Below are 16,154 nucleotides of genomic sequence, written 5' to 3'. Positions count from 1 at the left end.
AGTCAAATCGGAAAAGTAAATGTCATTTTTGTGTAGCCCCATTTTTACCACAGAAATGTTTGTTTATTGTAAATTAAAAGGTATTTAGTTAAAGGTAATGTATCACTCCCACTATATGACTTCTTTGTAAATGAATACGTAATGATGTAGTATTCCCACAATACAAGTTTTTCCACAATAAGTACGTTTAGAAATGTTAAAATATTCAAAATATACAGAAATATTAGCAAAAACTTGCTTCTGCAGCTCACTTTGAATTTTTGAGATGCAGCATTGAACAGATTCCAGTAATGGAAACTGAGAGCACCACAGTTTGGGGTGATTAAAGAAAAAGGACTATATCTCTGGAGTTTTTTAATCTCTTTGAAAATTCATTGCTGTAGTTTCTGTTTAAAGACAGATAAGTAATCCACATATGATAGTCCTTTTATTTACGTAATTGCGGTGGTAGGGGGTGGGAGGCGACTACAAACATGTTGCTTGTAGCCATAATATTAACTTGTACGGTAAGGTTCCTTCAGTGTGCGTTATTTTCCCTAGAAGCACAGGACTTGAGTAACTGTCCCCCATGACATGGGCTCCATCATTGTAGTGATTGTGTTGGTGATTAAGGGCTTTACCTGGAGAAGGCTGTTAAGTGCAGCAAGCTCTTTGCTTTGCAGTGCTCTTGATGGTAGGTTATTTTTCTTTTGTCATTTCCCATTCTTCTGTGAGCTTTATTTAAAAGAGAAATCATGCATCCTATTTGGAATCTAATCTGTTGGAGGCATGATGGGGTTTTTTAATATCTGTTTCTTTTCACTGAACTGGCTCAGTGTTGTCTTTATATTGTGTTCGTACATGCGTGTGGCAGTACTCCTCTTGGGCTTCTGCAAGTCATCCCTGAAAACTTGAAAATTTTACCTTCACATTCCAAAAAAAGATGTATTGACAAATCCTTCTTTACCGTCTCCAACATTTCTTAACTATAATATTTGCCATAAGTGAATTATAAATAGGTTTCTGCTGTCTGTTACTTAAAAAAAAAAATGAAGCTAAATACGCATGATGCATATCTTGTGCCGAAGTTATGAGGAGTTCTCCAAGTCCTGCTGATGGAGAAAGTTTTTGTTTGGTTGATGGGGTTTTTTTTGTGGTGTTTTTTCATTTGTTTGGTTTTTTTAATGGCTCAAGGGTAACTAGAAGCTTAACTTCTACTTCTTTGGTTTTCCTAACTGTCAAGAGTTGTCTTTTGATAATGATCAAGCATCTTGGTGTCATTTGGGCTGTCCAGGTTGAACCTTGTCTCTGAGAGCCTGGTATCTCTAGCAGTTTTGATTGCTAAAGCTTATTGCTGTGTGTGAGGATATGAGCCTTACGTTGTGTGAGAAGAAAGTTTTGGCTGTTGGCTCATTTGTACTAGATTCTGGAGCGTCTCCCCAGTCATCTCTCCTGATTTTTTTTTCCTCTAATCACCCCAAGGGGGTTGGCCCTTTCAATTTGTGAAATCAGAGATGCCAGTGCAGGGTGCTCTGGCTGGAGCACTGCCCCACAGGAGTATCCTGGCTGAAGCATCTGCCCATCACTAATATTCCAACAACTGTAGGAAATAGATTTATAAGCACTGAGCAGCTGCTAACCAGAAACTCCTACTAACATGTATTTTTTAAATAATTAATATTTTATGTTATTTCAAAGACTCTTCACACATGAATGTTTGGTTTGTACTAGTAGGTATTAGCAGTATGTTTTGAAACAAAACTAATGAAGAAAGAATTTTTGTTTCAGGCTGAAATGAATGTGGAAAATCTTTCTATATTATGAAAAATTTCTAGGCTTCATTTTTCCTTCTTTGTTGTTAGGGATCATTTTCTCTCATGGGACAGAAAATAAGCAATGCTGAGCTGAATCTTTATTTCACGCTGATAATTTGGGGTTGCTATAGAGAGTCAAGGCTGTGAGGATGACATAAATCTGTTTTTGCAGACACAGTGGAAGAGCAGTGGCTGTACCGCTTACCCAGGATAACTGCTGCTGAGGCACATGCTACGACAGCAGAACTGAAACCACAGCCAGAGCCACTGGGCTGAAAGATGGCCCCTCTTTTTTTCTAGGATGAGACAGAGAAATTATGGCAAGCACATGCCCAGGCATGCAGGCTTTACTATTGTTATACTCTACTTGACAAAGCTGTAATGGGCAGGTGGCCCGGGAAGTTGTCTGTATCCAGTGCAAGACTGCAGACTCTCTGGCTTAAGAGACACTGCAAACAATATTGTTTTTAAATTTTTCCTCTGATTTAGCTAGTGCTGGTTTTAGCCTAGTGCAGTCCAGAATGGCACGTGTTCAAAGGGTGACTCATCCTAGCTGAGACAGGTGGGATCAATAACCTAGAGATACTGTTGACTATATAGAAAGCTTAGCTTTTAGATGGCTATGAGATGGACAGAATTCATCCGTACACTTGAGTCTCTAGGAGGAATCTGGCCTACTGGGATAGCCAGGCTGAGAGGTGGAGTTCTGGTAGAGATGCCAAAAGCTTTGTGTTGTTAAGTGTCAGGTCTTGTCAGTAAATTGCTGTGTTCCTAGAGAGGCCATGGAAAACTGAAAGGTGTTACAAGAAAAATTTTGAAGTTAACTGTTGCAAATTGTTCACTCTTACTACACTGTTGTTTGAAGATACAAAAATTCTCAAGCTTTTTGCCCTGTCAACTGCTGAGCAAGTGGGTAGGCTCATGGAAATAAGGCATGGTTCCTCAATGAGGATGCAAGGAGGAGCAGTCACATAGCTTGGTAAAAAGTCTCCATATTGTCCCAGCTGAAGTCAGGTGAATGACAAACAGCAGACAAATTGATTTCCTTTTCCTTTCCATGCAGTGAAAAATTACTCTAGTTTTCCTCTTTTTTTTTTTTTTTTTTCTTTTCTCTCCTAATGTTATCATATCCAAACAAGCAATATTCAATCCACAGTTGCAGGAGCAAGGGATGTGTTCTGGGGTTTCACGCTGCTTTGTTCATAGTTCCAGTGTGTTTTCTTAAAAAAAATGAAACCTATTTCATTACACTGTCTTTGTCTCTGTTGTGCTGTCATCATTGTCTTCCTCCACCTTGAGGGAAAGGTTGAAGTGTGAACTCAGCCTTTTAGACAAACAAAAAATTGTTCTCAACATCATTTAAAATTCTGCCATAACCATCCATGAGCCTCCTATAGAAAGTGCAGAGAAAATAAACTTCCTTAAACTTGGTGCTTAGGGAGTTACACATGTGGGCAACTGTTCTTGAGGAAACAGTTGGTATGAGGGTCACTCAGGTGGGAGTGAGAAAGTTTTATCCAGTTATGAAACTTTTCAGCCCTTTCTAAACCTGATAAGAATTCAGTTTTATCCAACCTCCTGGAGAAGTTTGCTTTGTGATTTGCCACCTTTGATTAAGGATGTATTGCATGCAGGTTTCATGCCTTCTGTTTTGAACTGCATTGTCTGGAGCACTGTTTTCTTAGCAAGTCATAAATCAAAATGCAGTCTTCACTGTAACAGAGGCTTAGCCCATTAGTGCTTTGAAGATTAAGGCCAAGACCTTTAGCTGGCAGGAGAAGACCAAAAGCCAGTGGAGAGACTGGAGTGCTAATACCAGCCTAAACCTTGCAGGAGCCAGGCAGTCCCGTTTTTGTGCCATCTGGAGTCTTATCGTTGGTTTTACATCCAAGGTGAGAAACAGCAAATTACAGTAATCCAATGATGAGTTCTTTGGCCTTGTTTGCAGAGAGATGTTGAGTTTCTTAGTGAGTTGTTGATGGAGAAAAGATGTGTTTAGTAAGTGATGCTCCATGAAAGGCACTATTTTATCCTATGTTAGGATAGGTATTTCCCGATAGCCCAGTTTCTAGCTAGCTCTTTGCATCATGTTCTGAAAACTGTAATGTCACTTAACAATTTACATGGGTTAAGTCTGAAAAAAACCTGCTGCTCTTTCAGTCCCTAGTCATGTTTCTCATTTTTGCTTGGGTTCAAAACACCGCCACCAACTTGACCTTTTGATGAAGGTAAAACTGTATTTGTATTCATTTTATGGCTACTGGTATGAATTATTCCAGTAAATGATAAACTAAAAAGGTTATTTTGAGGTGTTCAATGGTTTTGTCTCATTGCTTTGGATATTTTGAGAATATTACATATGCAGGCACTTTGGCAGTTATCCTTGTATAGTCAGCCATTTTTCCTTTTTAATATTTTTTTTTTAATATGTAAAAAGAGAGAAGTGAATCACTTAAACTCTGAAAACAGGATCATAACATCACAGGCATTAAGCCCAGATCTAACTCAAAACAGCTCAATGTTTTTAAAACTAGATTTAAACTGCTCCTTTTATGAATTGATTTACTTCAAGATTCTTTCTTGACAAGAAGCCTGTGTAAGAGACTTCTAGCCAGGAACAAACAGTCTTGGGGGAGCGGGGGGAAGTACTTAGCTCTTTTATATACAGAAATATTTTGGAAAGAAATGTCTTGTGGCTTACTAGTGGCATACTAGTAAGTGCTGAAGGGAAAACACCACCAGAGCTTGGTAATGTGGTTATATTGAAGGTCTTCATAAAATGAAAATAGTGTTCCAGGTTTTTTCGAGAGAACTACTGCAAGTCAAACATTAGCTCTTTGGTGGCTTGCATGGTTCAGATATTTCTGAAAGCTGGCTGTTTACTTGGGGCTGTAGGTTCACTGTTGATCAGAAGAAAAGTGGTTGTAGGTTCGTTGTTTATCAGAACAGCCTCCCTTTGCTGTGTAGGAGTAGAAAAGACTTCTGAGCACCAGGGCAGCTGAGTGAATTGCTCTGTGGGATTGAACAGCAGACTGCAACTTTGTGTGCCTCTCTCTAAAAGGTATACATATCTATCCACATCATTCCTTTGGATACTAAATATTCCCTAGAAGGAAACCTAAGATATGAAAACTCAAAAATGTTTGTTTTCATTTCCAAAAGCTCACCTTTGGGCATTCACTGCTGAAAGCTGTGGTGACTGGCTTCAGGTTGTAGACCCCAGTCATCACTCTGCTGCTGCATTGCCTCTGTGGGGAGCAGCAGCTTGGCAGCACTGCATCCTGTCTCGGTGAATATTGTGACTATTGTAAAGTATGTGATTTAATGAGATTTATTCCTCCTTTGAAAATGCTATCTGCCCAATAGCCTATAGCACATGTGGTGTTTACAAACGCAGTCAGGCAGGAGTGCGTGGGATTGCTGCTAAAAATTACCAGGTGATTTAAATAACTTCCTATTGGTGCCAACAGAGCAAGACCACACAGTAGAAATCAAAGAGAGGAAGAATCTCAGTGCCTGTCTTTGGGGAAACACTGTCCTTCCTTCCCTGCAAATGAGCTGCTACCACCACCCCTTCCCAAGCATCAGGCAGGGATTGTTTCCTGCTCAGCTTTTGTGGTTCCTTACTAGTTTTTCAGCATTGTGTCATCTTCATTTGTGAGATGGCCTGCCTGTCCGTCCTTCCCCGTACTAGCAGCTGCTTAACTGCAGGGTCAGTACCGATGCTACAGACACACCCTCTGTCGTTAATATTCTATGAAGGAAAGTGATAATTAAGATTATATGCAACTAACTTAATTCTAAATTTTGACCAAAACCCAGTTCAGTTTCTGCAAGTTCCCCCTTTCTAGAGGCCTGGAGTGTGCAGTGGAAAGCTCCCCATCCTTGAGAAGTGGAGGCCTTAAAGCAGGCAGGTCAACCTACTCCTGAGTATTTATTAACTGTTTTCCCAGAGGATTTAAAGTAGCTCCTGTTTTGTCCAACCAGTGAAGATTCTTCCCACATTCCAGGTTCAGGGTACTCATAGGGTAGCAAAGATCTCAGTGTATTGGAAAGCTTTGATTTAAGGGCTGTGCTGCATATAAATTCCTGGTTTGGTCAGTTTTATTTCAAAACTGGTAATTACATGCATGTCTACATCTTTTTCTGTATCTTTGGAACTGGCACTGGCCTGACTGGATGAGAAAGTGAAGGAGTTAAGCAGATAGAAAGCTAATCCCACGAGTGTCATGAAGTATCAAACAAGTGCCAAAGTGATGCAAGTGAGGCAAAGGAATATATGGGTTGGGCTACAATAGAATAGGGGCTTCCCTAATTTTCATAGAGGATACCAAAAGTCTTGGTATACCTCTTTTGCATAGGCATTAAATGAGTTAAAGCACAATATTTGAGACAAGATGTTGGGGGAGCAGTTAATATTAATTAATCTAGGAAAGGAAGACACTTTTGGAACAAATTGTTTCCAAGCACACAAACTCTTCTTCAAGTTGCAGTGGTGTTCATTGACATCACTAAAACAGTCCTTGAAGGCACTTGATTTTATAGTACTACTAAACATACATGAATATTTATTTTTGTGCTTAACATTTGGCACAGCATTATTGAGAAGTCAATGTTTGCTCTGTTTGCTTAGTATACAATGACTTCAAACAAATACGCTGTTGGACTGGAAAGGAGATTTTTTTTTTGTTTCTCTTGTTCTTTTATGTTCAGAGTGAAGTTGGTTGATGAAGTTCACATGCATCTAAGGAATGTCTCTTGCATCATATCATTGTCTCTGCAAGTCACCAGGGCTTTGGGGGGGGCAATAAGCTAAGAAAATAGTATTATTTGGGCAGTGCAGATATAAGCTCAGATAAACTGGAATAGCTGGCACTGGTCCAACATTGTTTACTGTAGCAATCCTCCCTTTTCTTGTTGTTTAACAAAGATCAATTTGCAGATTTGACTCCTAGCCACAACAAGCAGAGAAGGCGTGATTTTTTTAAGACTTGGATTATATTGGAAAAACAAAACCAAATAGGAAGCAAAGGCAGTGGCAGCTGGAACACTGTGATGAGGTCCCCATCAAGCCAAGAGAGGAGACCTAACTCCTTCAGGCTTTCCTCATAGGGCAGGTTCTCCAGCTCTTTGATCATCTTCATGGTCCTCCTTTGGGCCCTCTCCAGCCTGTCCAGCTCCTTCTTGAGTTGTGGGGTCCAGAACTGGGCACAGTACTCCAGGTGTGGCTGGAGAAGTGCTGAGTAGAGTGGCATGATTGCGTCTCTGTCTCTGCTAGCCGTGCCCCTGCAGATGCAGCCCAGGATCTGATTTCCCTTGATTGCTGCAGCAGCACACTGCTGACTCCTGTTCAGCTTGTTGGCTACTAACCACCCCTGGGTCACTTTCAGTATATTTTCTCTGAAATTCTGGAGTAAAAATCTAGGCTACAGTCACAAAGTGTAAAAGTGAGGATTTAAAGTTAAAATTAAAATAATTATTACTCATACATGTAACTTAAAATTTACTTTTACTGTGTGGTGTCTTTTATGCTTTATGACTTCATGGCATTGCGTGTTTCCAATGTATCTGCTCAACTTGAAACTAACGGGGTAGGCATTTCCCAGTGTTCTGTGTAAGGCTACAAGGGTGGCAAACATGCACTGCCAAAGGCGGTGTGTCTGGATGTCCTGTGGTGTGCTGGGTATCTCACATGAAGATCCCTTTTTTTTCTAAATGTGTTATATAAAAGATGTTTCTTCTTGGAGCTTTTTCTTCTGAAATGTTGGCATTGCCATTGAATATGCTTCACATTTTGGAAGTCGAAGGTGAAAAATAACAGTTCAGTCAGACTCTGAGCACTGCTGTTACAGGCAGTAACAGCAAAAGAAACTGACACCTAGCATGACAATATTAAGAAAGCATTTGGACAAGGCCCTCAGACACATGGTCTGAATCTTGGGATTGTCCTGTGCAGGGACAGGAGTTGGACTTGATGATCCTTGTGGGTCCCTTCTAACTCCCAACATTCTATGATTCTATGATGTCTAAATGAATAGACTACATTGCTATCATTCTAAAAAGATTATTCCAGAGATTTAATTTTAAAAAATATATTTTGTCAATTCTCGCAATGTTTCATAGTATGAGTTAAATAGTTTTCTTAAAGAAATTTGTGGTTGTCCTTGGTACAATCATTCAGAAAGAAATAGTGAAAAATCACCTTTATTAACTTTTTCTTCTGAAAGTAAGGAATTTTCTATAAAAAGTTTTTCCTCTATTTGGTAACTGTGGGTTAGTAAGTCCACAGTAAGTCTCTGTGTACATTTAGTACACAGAGAAAGATTGTTTACGATACAACAATGAGGAGTTGGTGTGGGCACTCAGAATTACCTGGATTCTGTTCCCATACCTCAGACAGGCTCCTTTGTGACTGAACCACCGTGCTTTCTAGAAAATTTGGACATCATTCAAGGGGAGGCAGATTGGAAGCTCAAGCCTTTAAGGTTCCTCAATCAAATTGTGATCTCAATTGTATACTGAATATCTAGGGTACCACAATGAATCTGTAAAGTCTTCCATAAAAAGTTTTAAACTAGTTTTCTCTTTAAAAGGTTGTAGTTTACAATGCTAAATACCTGGAACCCTTGGAAACCTCAAAAAAAACCACTCTCCAACCTTCCAGATACTAACAGTTTCACTAGACATGGAAACAGAGCGTAGCATAACAGCTCCTTCAGTTAGTGTTTGTTTTTTGGCTGGCTTTTTTCCCCCCCCTAGTGATTCAATTTGCTAGAAATGTGACATAATTTCCAACAGTATAATGAAGAAAATTGCATACTTAATAATTGTGATGATCATTTCTTTAATGAGCTTCACTGCTTTCCTACAATGGAAATACTGAATAGGGGAGAAAGACTTGTATGATTTCAAGAATGGCTAAATGCCAAGTATGCAAACCTCTGCCACAGCAGAGGTTGATTTTTAGTAATTTAATGCTGTTTCTTTCCTTTCCTTCTCCTCTCTTCTGTTTTCCCCCTGTCACTTGTAGAACTGGGAGAGATCCATCAGAATAGTAGTTGGAAGATGATGAGAAAAAACACAGCTGAGAATTATTATGTTTGGGTTTTTCATTTTTGTCTGCAAAATTAAAGCTTATTTCTAAGCTGCTGCCCAAGAAATTCAGTCTCAGTGGCAATAGTTTGTATAGGCAACCGGCAAGGTAGTATATGTGCAAATTAGAAATATGGTGTTAGGTGTTCAGACAATAATGGATGTTTCTCTTGGCATCCTCTATTAAAGAGAAGAGAAGATAACTGTGAAAGTACTGCTTTTGAAAAAGCACTAAACCACTACTGTTTTGTTCATTAGCCTTCTTGGCTAGGATGTAATCTTAGATGAAGAGCAGTACAAGCCAGCCCTGAAAAAATCGGTTCCAGGAGAATAGTTTCCTGTTCCCAAAGATGAGTAAATGCTCTTGTAATGTAAAAGTAAAAGGTTTGAATGAAGCTCTCTGCCAGCCTTGCTGATAGGTTTATAATTGGTCACCCCACTATGGGAGACCTTTGATACGGTTAGTTTGCAGTTTAGCAGGGGGTTTTCCTTGTTGAAAAGTATTTTCTGGAGCTGATACGCAAAAATAACAGACTAAATTTGTTTTGCAGGCATCTTTCCCAGGAAACCTGCAACTAGTCCTCGTTCTGCGCCCAACAGGATTTTTTCATCGAGCTCTCTCAGACATTGCTTTCAAGTTCAACAAAGATGAGTTTAAAATGAAAGTACCTGTAAGTAATCCTCTGTTTTCACTTTACTATCAGAGATCTGTTAAAGTACTTAACCTAGCCAGCAAGCACCAAAAAAAAACCCAAAACCAAACCCTAACAAAAAAACCTGTGCTTAAAGGTCATTTTTGAATCTTGAATTAAAGGTTCCTCTGAGAAAATAACTGTGTATGGTTTATCAAGATAAAAAGCCCTGATGGAGTCATTTATGCTGTATAATTCATAAGCTTTATTTTAGTACACACTGTTAAACATGGTGCTCATGCTAATTTACAGTGATTTAAATTTACATCATTGTCAACTGAAACAACTGTTAAGTTTGTTTCTTCTGTACTCAAAGGAAGTAATGCCATCACTTGCTTCTGTATTATAATGGAATTTCTCTATCAGAAGCTGAATGGATGTGGCTTAGAATCTTTAACAAAAGACTTCTCACCCCTGATCGCCTTCACTTATTTTCATTGCTGCTGCAGATCATAATGCTGGGATCAGTATCAGAACTGCAGGGTTACATTGATAAAACACAATTAACAGAAGATCTTGGTGGCACCCTGGATTACTGCCATAACAGATGGCTGTCCTGTCGGACTGTAAGTCTTAGTGTTTGTTTTAACTTTTCAGTTTAATGAAGCCTTCTGTTTTATACCCTGTCATTTATAAAACAGATTCCAAGTGGTGCAAGTTGACTTGCTCCGAGTGAGAAGATGTTCCCAATGGTACTTAGTCATCTCAGAGAAGTAATATGAGTAATAATTCGGGAGTGGTTTTCTGAGCACTTAGAGCAAAGGAACTACAGTGTATTATTGTGAGGTTTGTTGTTTTTGCTATGAGAAAGAAAAAGCTCAAGTAGTAAAATAACTCCAGATTATAAAAGCATGAGGAAGATACACATGATAAGAGCCTAGGAAAAATATACAATTAAGGAATTAATGGTGACGGTATCTGTTGCTTGCAAAATTATACTTTGACCATTTTTCAGTCTTGTAATTCATCTGCTTGGGTTTGTTTTGAGACTTGTATTTTGTGTGTATGTGTCTGTACATATGCATGTGACGAGCATGAAGAATCTTTAATGGTTTTATTCCAAAAGGCTATAGAAGGTTTCGCCCAAAAGGTTAAGCAAACAGCTCAGATTCTTCAGTCCTTTGGGACTGAGCTGGCTGAAACAGAACTACCAAATGATGTGCAATCAACCAGCTCCCTTCTTGCGACACACACGGAAAAGAAGGACAAAATGAAGGTATGTAATTTTTCTAAAGATGCTGACTTCTAGTTAAACTGTTTTAATTTATAGCTAATAATGTTAATAGAAAATCAAGAAGATGTTAATAGACACTAATAATGTGAAACATTGAAATCTTATTTAACTTGTTTTGCTTGGTTTGATGTTAAGATCCTTTTTGGATTCAAAAATGACACTTCTTGAGGCTAAGTTCATGTATGTACAAATGCATAATGATTTGTACATGGAAACAGAAATTTGTTTGTAAATAGTGGTGTGTTTAATTTGTAGTTTTGTTTGCATCAAGGAATATGATTGTATTTGCATGCATATGAAAATATATGACCTTTTGAAGAATGGACAAATGTTCTTTCAAATCAGCTTAAGCGAAAACTATTTGGGGGTTTCAAAACTATACATCTAAAATTTTTGAGATGTTTGTAGCTTAAGGAGACACAAGAAGGCAATCTATCATGAAAATTCAACTGAGTTACACTGGGATCCTAAGATGATAATCATAGAAAAAGCTGACATTTAGCATTTGCTGTCTGTATTTATTGTCAAACACTGCTTTTAATCAAACTATGCTTGTTCTATTACTATTACAACAAAATTCTTTTTCCAGTTTGATGCCTTATGAAGTCTGCTTAAAAAAAAGACAAAAACAACACACAACTACAGCGTGTGGGTTTTTTGTTTTGTTTTGTAGGAGGATATCAGGTTAGCAGTAGAACAGGGAGATGATATCCTTGGAAGTATTACAAAACCAGTTACTGAGAATCCTGAATACAAACTGAATCAAGATCAGCTAGACAATCAAACAACAGTAGAAAGGTGAGAGGAGCGAAATTCAGAAATACTGAACATACTGCTTTTCTAGGTTTCTTGCGCCCTCCCCAGCTCTTCTACTTAGTTCCATATGCGTGCTTAGCAAACGAGCAAATGTTACCCGTGAACTCATTAAAAGTACTTTCAGAAACAACTCTTCTGTTGTCAGAGCAAAGTAATCTCCTGATGTCCATTACTGGGTCACCTGGCTATAAGGAAATAGGGGATGCTGTTTGAGTTCCAGTACCAACAAAGTAATGCTGTTTTGTTTTGTTTTTTCCTTTTTGTCAGGTTTGGTTTATACAGTTGAGCAGCTTTTCCTTATTTTAGTGAATACTGATGCTTTGTTTAGAGACTAAAGATCAATCCAAGGAAATTTTGCTGCTGTAAGGAAAGCAGGAAGGGATGACAGAAATTATATCTCCCTTCTTTTCAGTGAATTTGTCCACTTTCATTAAGTCCTTTTGAATTGAAGTGGAAACTTTTTTTTCTTTAAACCTGCCTGAAGGAGATATTAACATTGCTGATAGCTTATCAACGTCATTAGTAGCCTTTCAAGGGCTACTAGGGAGTACACCACTCTTGAAGTATCTATGCACAAACTTCCTATATGCTTCCTTTGGGCATATAAGTAATAGATGTTTTCCTTTACTCCCCACCCCTCTCCTCTGAAATTACTGCCAGTTTTGAAGACATTATATCACCATAGCACAGATGTAAATTTGCACAAAGCTGTGAAAGCATAGCTCATTTCCCCCAGGCAGTATTCTGCATTCTTTTTTTGTCTGTCATTCCATGTTTCGGGCTGACTTTTCTTTCCAAGTAACTCCATTCCAATCCACAAAGCTTGGCAGAAGTCACTTTTTTTGCTTGTTGTTGCTATCAGCTATCTGAAGGACAATCTGGGTGGAGATTGCTAATTTATCCAAAACGTTCCCACTTGATACAATATCTGACAGAAGTTGGAACAAACCCGTGTGTGTGTATCCCTGCCTTTTTTCTAATCAGTTTTAATCTGTAAATTCAAGGTTTGTTTCTGTGCTGTTAAAGACAAAAAATCATTAGAATTCTGATGTGTGGTCTTTCCTAGATGTAGCCTATGTACAGCAAAGCACGTTGTAAATATAAGTCCGTAGGATACCATACTGTCAAATGTAATATTGGAAGATAGGTGGAAAAGTAAAAGTCTCAAGGCATTGGCCAACATTATAATTGAAGAAGATTCTTTTCATCATAAATGAATGTTCATTCATGAAAAGATTCTTTTAATCTATCATAAATGTTTCTTGCTGTACACTTACCTGTGATATTTAAGTAGTAACTCTGCTCAGAGGAGGAGATGACCTTCAGGTTTTTTATGAGCCTTGCTCCAAGGAATGAAGTGTAAGGGCAGCTGGCTGGTCACAGCAGTATGAATTTTTTGCCTTCATTTTTCCTTACAGCCCAAGGCTTGGGTTCTTCTGGGTCCTAGCCCACACACATTTGCATGTTTGATTTATGTTTGCTAGCCCCAAGTCACCACGTCCCCATGCCAGGGCTGAGAAGCAGTACATGCAGCAGCTAGCATCAAATCAGCACAGACAACTTTTCAGAACTTAACGTTTATGTTGGGTTTCAGTTTTACGTCAGTGTTATTCTAGGAAACAATTCTGTTCAATACTCAGAAAAGTTTCTTGTATCCAGTATTTTTACTGGAAAATATTGCTTTGTGGGGATTTTTTGTTTACTGTGGAAGATTGCATTGTCCCTTGAAGGTTGCACCCATCATTCTTACAGTATTTCTTTTTTTAAAGGCTTCTGGCTCAATTACATGAAACGGAGACTGCCTTTGATGAGTTTTGGTTTAAGCATCAGCAAAAACTTGAGCAGTGTCTGCGCCTTCGGAATTTTGAACAGAATTTTAGAGAGGTGAGAACTGCTTGATGGCAGTCAATATTTGGTAATATAGAAATTATTCAGAAGAGAATACTTCCTCCTCTTGTTTTTACAACTCTTATGTGTGCTTGAAAGCTTTCTCTAACCTTTTTCTTGTACATGTCCTTACCTGACATCCTGCTATCTTTACTACATTTAACACTTGCCTAGAAAGACATAATAGCTTCTCTTCTGCAGTCTTACAATTTTTTTTTTTCCATGGGCCCAGCAGCATATAAGCATTCAAAAACTCCTTTGAAACCTGTTCTCCACCGCAGAAGCATAATATGCTGGCTGCAAACCTTTCAACTTGCCAATAGTCCCTTTTATGCAACCAAGACTTACCTAAACCTCCTGGCTAAAATTTCATAAAACAGTCTCCAACACTGTGGGTGGGAAGTTGCAACCACACTGCTAGAAGCTGGGTGGAGGCTGAACTGAAAGTTTTACAGCCAGTTTCTGATCTCATGTTAGTTTAACTCATATGTTTGATGGCACCTACAGTCTCTTTATGCTGGTGTAGCTGATCTCAGAGCATGGCCCTTGTGTCTCCAGAGGAGCACTGCTCAGAAACCCTCTTACAAGTGTGTGTGTGTGTATGTCTGTCTGTCTGTATGTCTGTCTATCAACCAATTGTTAGGGTGAGGACCTCTCCCTTATGTTTTGCTGTTTATGTTAATGTCACTTTGTATTATTGTCATCTGGTAAAAGCAAGATCATAAATGTTTCCTGAGCATTAGTTTTCCTGCATTTTTTTTTTTTCCAGTACCAGGAAACAGAATTACTTCATTGCCTTTTCTTTGTGTTTGTTTTCATTTTGAATTGGGGGTAAAGGTAGGCTGACAAAAAAGTGATTTGTCTCTGTGCCCCAGTAACCCCATAATGTGAGTCACCTGGCTGGAAATAGTGGCTATCAGCTATTTAACTGATGGGTCTCCAGAAAGGTGGAATCATCTTCATTGATACATAGCTGTGTCTCATTTCAGGTCAAAGCAGCTTTGGATATTGTGTCAGAGAGACTATCTGCTTTCACAGATGTGGGAAACAGCTGTTCACATGTGGAGCACATTTTGAAGGATCTTGCCAGCTTTGAAGAAAAATCACGTGTAAGAGCTCTGCAAGTCTCCTTAATTTCTACTATGACAATGCGTGTGTGGAGGGAGCATATTTGGTTATTGAGTATATCTTGTGAGAAGAGCTTAAGCTGACAACAGGGCAGAATCAGTGTCTCAAGGAATGTGCAGAAGGAATTTGGAATAGTCTTTAACCATTGGAGTGGCCTAGTTCTTGGCCATCCCTCAATAAGGAGCAGAGTGACCAGTCACAAAGTCAGTGTGATCAGTTCGTGGAAGAATTGCATGAAGTGTTTTCATAGCCACTTCCATTCCTATTAAAACCACTTATTTCATTCAGTCTTAGAAATGAGAAGGCTGTGTATTGAATGTACAATATGACAAAAGATGACCAACAAAAACACACAGTCTGAAGAATGTAGAAAGGGAACCTTACTATGATCTGTGCTTCACAATTAAATATTAGAGCTCTATAAGCAAGGTCGTTGCTCTCAAGGCTGAGGTGCTAGAGTTAGATATTTTTTAATTTGAGTTCAGTTTGCTGCTGTACTCCAAATTGCATGCATAAGGACACAAACACACTGATGAATAACTAAGACATAGAAGGACTAATAGTGGTTCCCTCACAGAGGCCATATGATTAAACTCATTAATATTTCTGAAGTACTCTGATACAATAAAGAAGGAGGCATAAAAGTTCTTGAGCATCTGGAAGACAGGAAATCACTTTTATTTATTAAGCAAGGCAGGTGTAAAGATGTATTCTATAGCAACACATGTATTTTATTGTGTAGAAACAAATAGTACAATTTTAAATTTTTTTCATTTATGTTGATCCAAGGAAAGATGTACCTAAATCAGTGCTTGCTTTCTTAGGAAACTATAGTAAAAGCCAGAATGCTAGCCTCAGAGGGTGATGCTTTTATTCAAAGCAACCATTATGCTGTGGACTCCATTATTCCAAAATGCACTGAACTTCATCATCTCTGTGACGCCTTCACTACTGAGACAGAACAGAGGAGGAATCTTCTTAACAAATCTCTAGAACTGCATGGCTTACTAGAAAAGGTAAATTTTGTATGGAACAGTTCTGTTTCCCGTCTTGTTTGCTAAAACCTGAGTCAATCAGTTGTCATAATAGCAGGTAAAAATATCTGGATGTGCTGTAAGTTTTCTCCTTAAATAGCCAAATACATCACAAGTAGGGGTATGAAATGTTTTATTTTGATGCTGACATTGGTGCATTCTGAACCTGTTCTTTTCTCTGTTTCTAGTCTATGAAGTGGTGTGATGAAGGAATTTATCTGCTGGCTTCGCAGCCAGTAGATAAGTGTCAGTCTCAAGATGGTGCAGAATCAGCATTACAGGAGATCGAGAAATTCCTGGATACAAGTGCAGGCAATAAAATCAAGGAGTTGAATAAAATTTACAGAGATTATGCACACATCCTCAATGAGGACCTAAAGGTACCAGAAGGTGTTTATATGTATCTATGTGTCCATTTGTTACTTTTAGAATTACTCTCTTGCATGACCATTGATAAAAGTAAATAATCAGTACTAGA

General features: G+C 38.6%; 1 protein-coding gene across 4 annotated transcripts in view; it reads left to right on the top strand.

Moving 5' to 3' along the window:
* The window catches only part of MCF2L (MCF.2 cell line derived transforming sequence like), a 68,189-nt gene that overhangs the window by 29,290 nt on the left and 22,745 nt on the right, over nt 1-16,154 (top strand). For all 4 annotated transcript variants that reach the window (XM_010162613.1, XM_010162614.2, XM_029083656.1 and 1 more), the window contains exons 4-11: nt 9,437-9,556; nt 10,027-10,143; nt 10,644-10,793; nt 11,485-11,609; nt 13,397-13,511; nt 14,504-14,623; nt 15,467-15,658; nt 15,865-16,056. In XM_010162613.1, coding sequence (XP_010160915.1) covers nt 9,437-9,556; nt 10,027-10,143; nt 10,644-10,793; nt 11,485-11,609; nt 13,397-13,511; nt 14,504-14,623; nt 15,467-15,658; nt 15,865-16,056 — 1,131 coding nt within the window. The remainder of the gene's footprint in view (nt 1-9,436; nt 9,557-10,026; nt 10,144-10,643; nt 10,794-11,484; nt 11,610-13,396; nt 13,512-14,503; nt 14,624-15,466; nt 15,659-15,864; nt 16,057-16,154) is intronic.

The sequence above is a fragment of the Antrostomus carolinensis genome, unplaced genomic scaffold (genome assembly GCF_000700745.2).
Source record: "Antrostomus carolinensis isolate BGI_N321 unplaced genomic scaffold, ASM70074v2 scaffold8572, whole genome shotgun sequence".
Taxonomy (NCBI): Eukaryota; Metazoa; Chordata; class Aves; order Caprimulgiformes; family Caprimulgidae; genus Antrostomus; species Antrostomus carolinensis.
The sequence above is the reverse complement of the archived record's forward strand: the minus strand, read 5'-3'. Positions and strand labels throughout refer to the sequence as shown.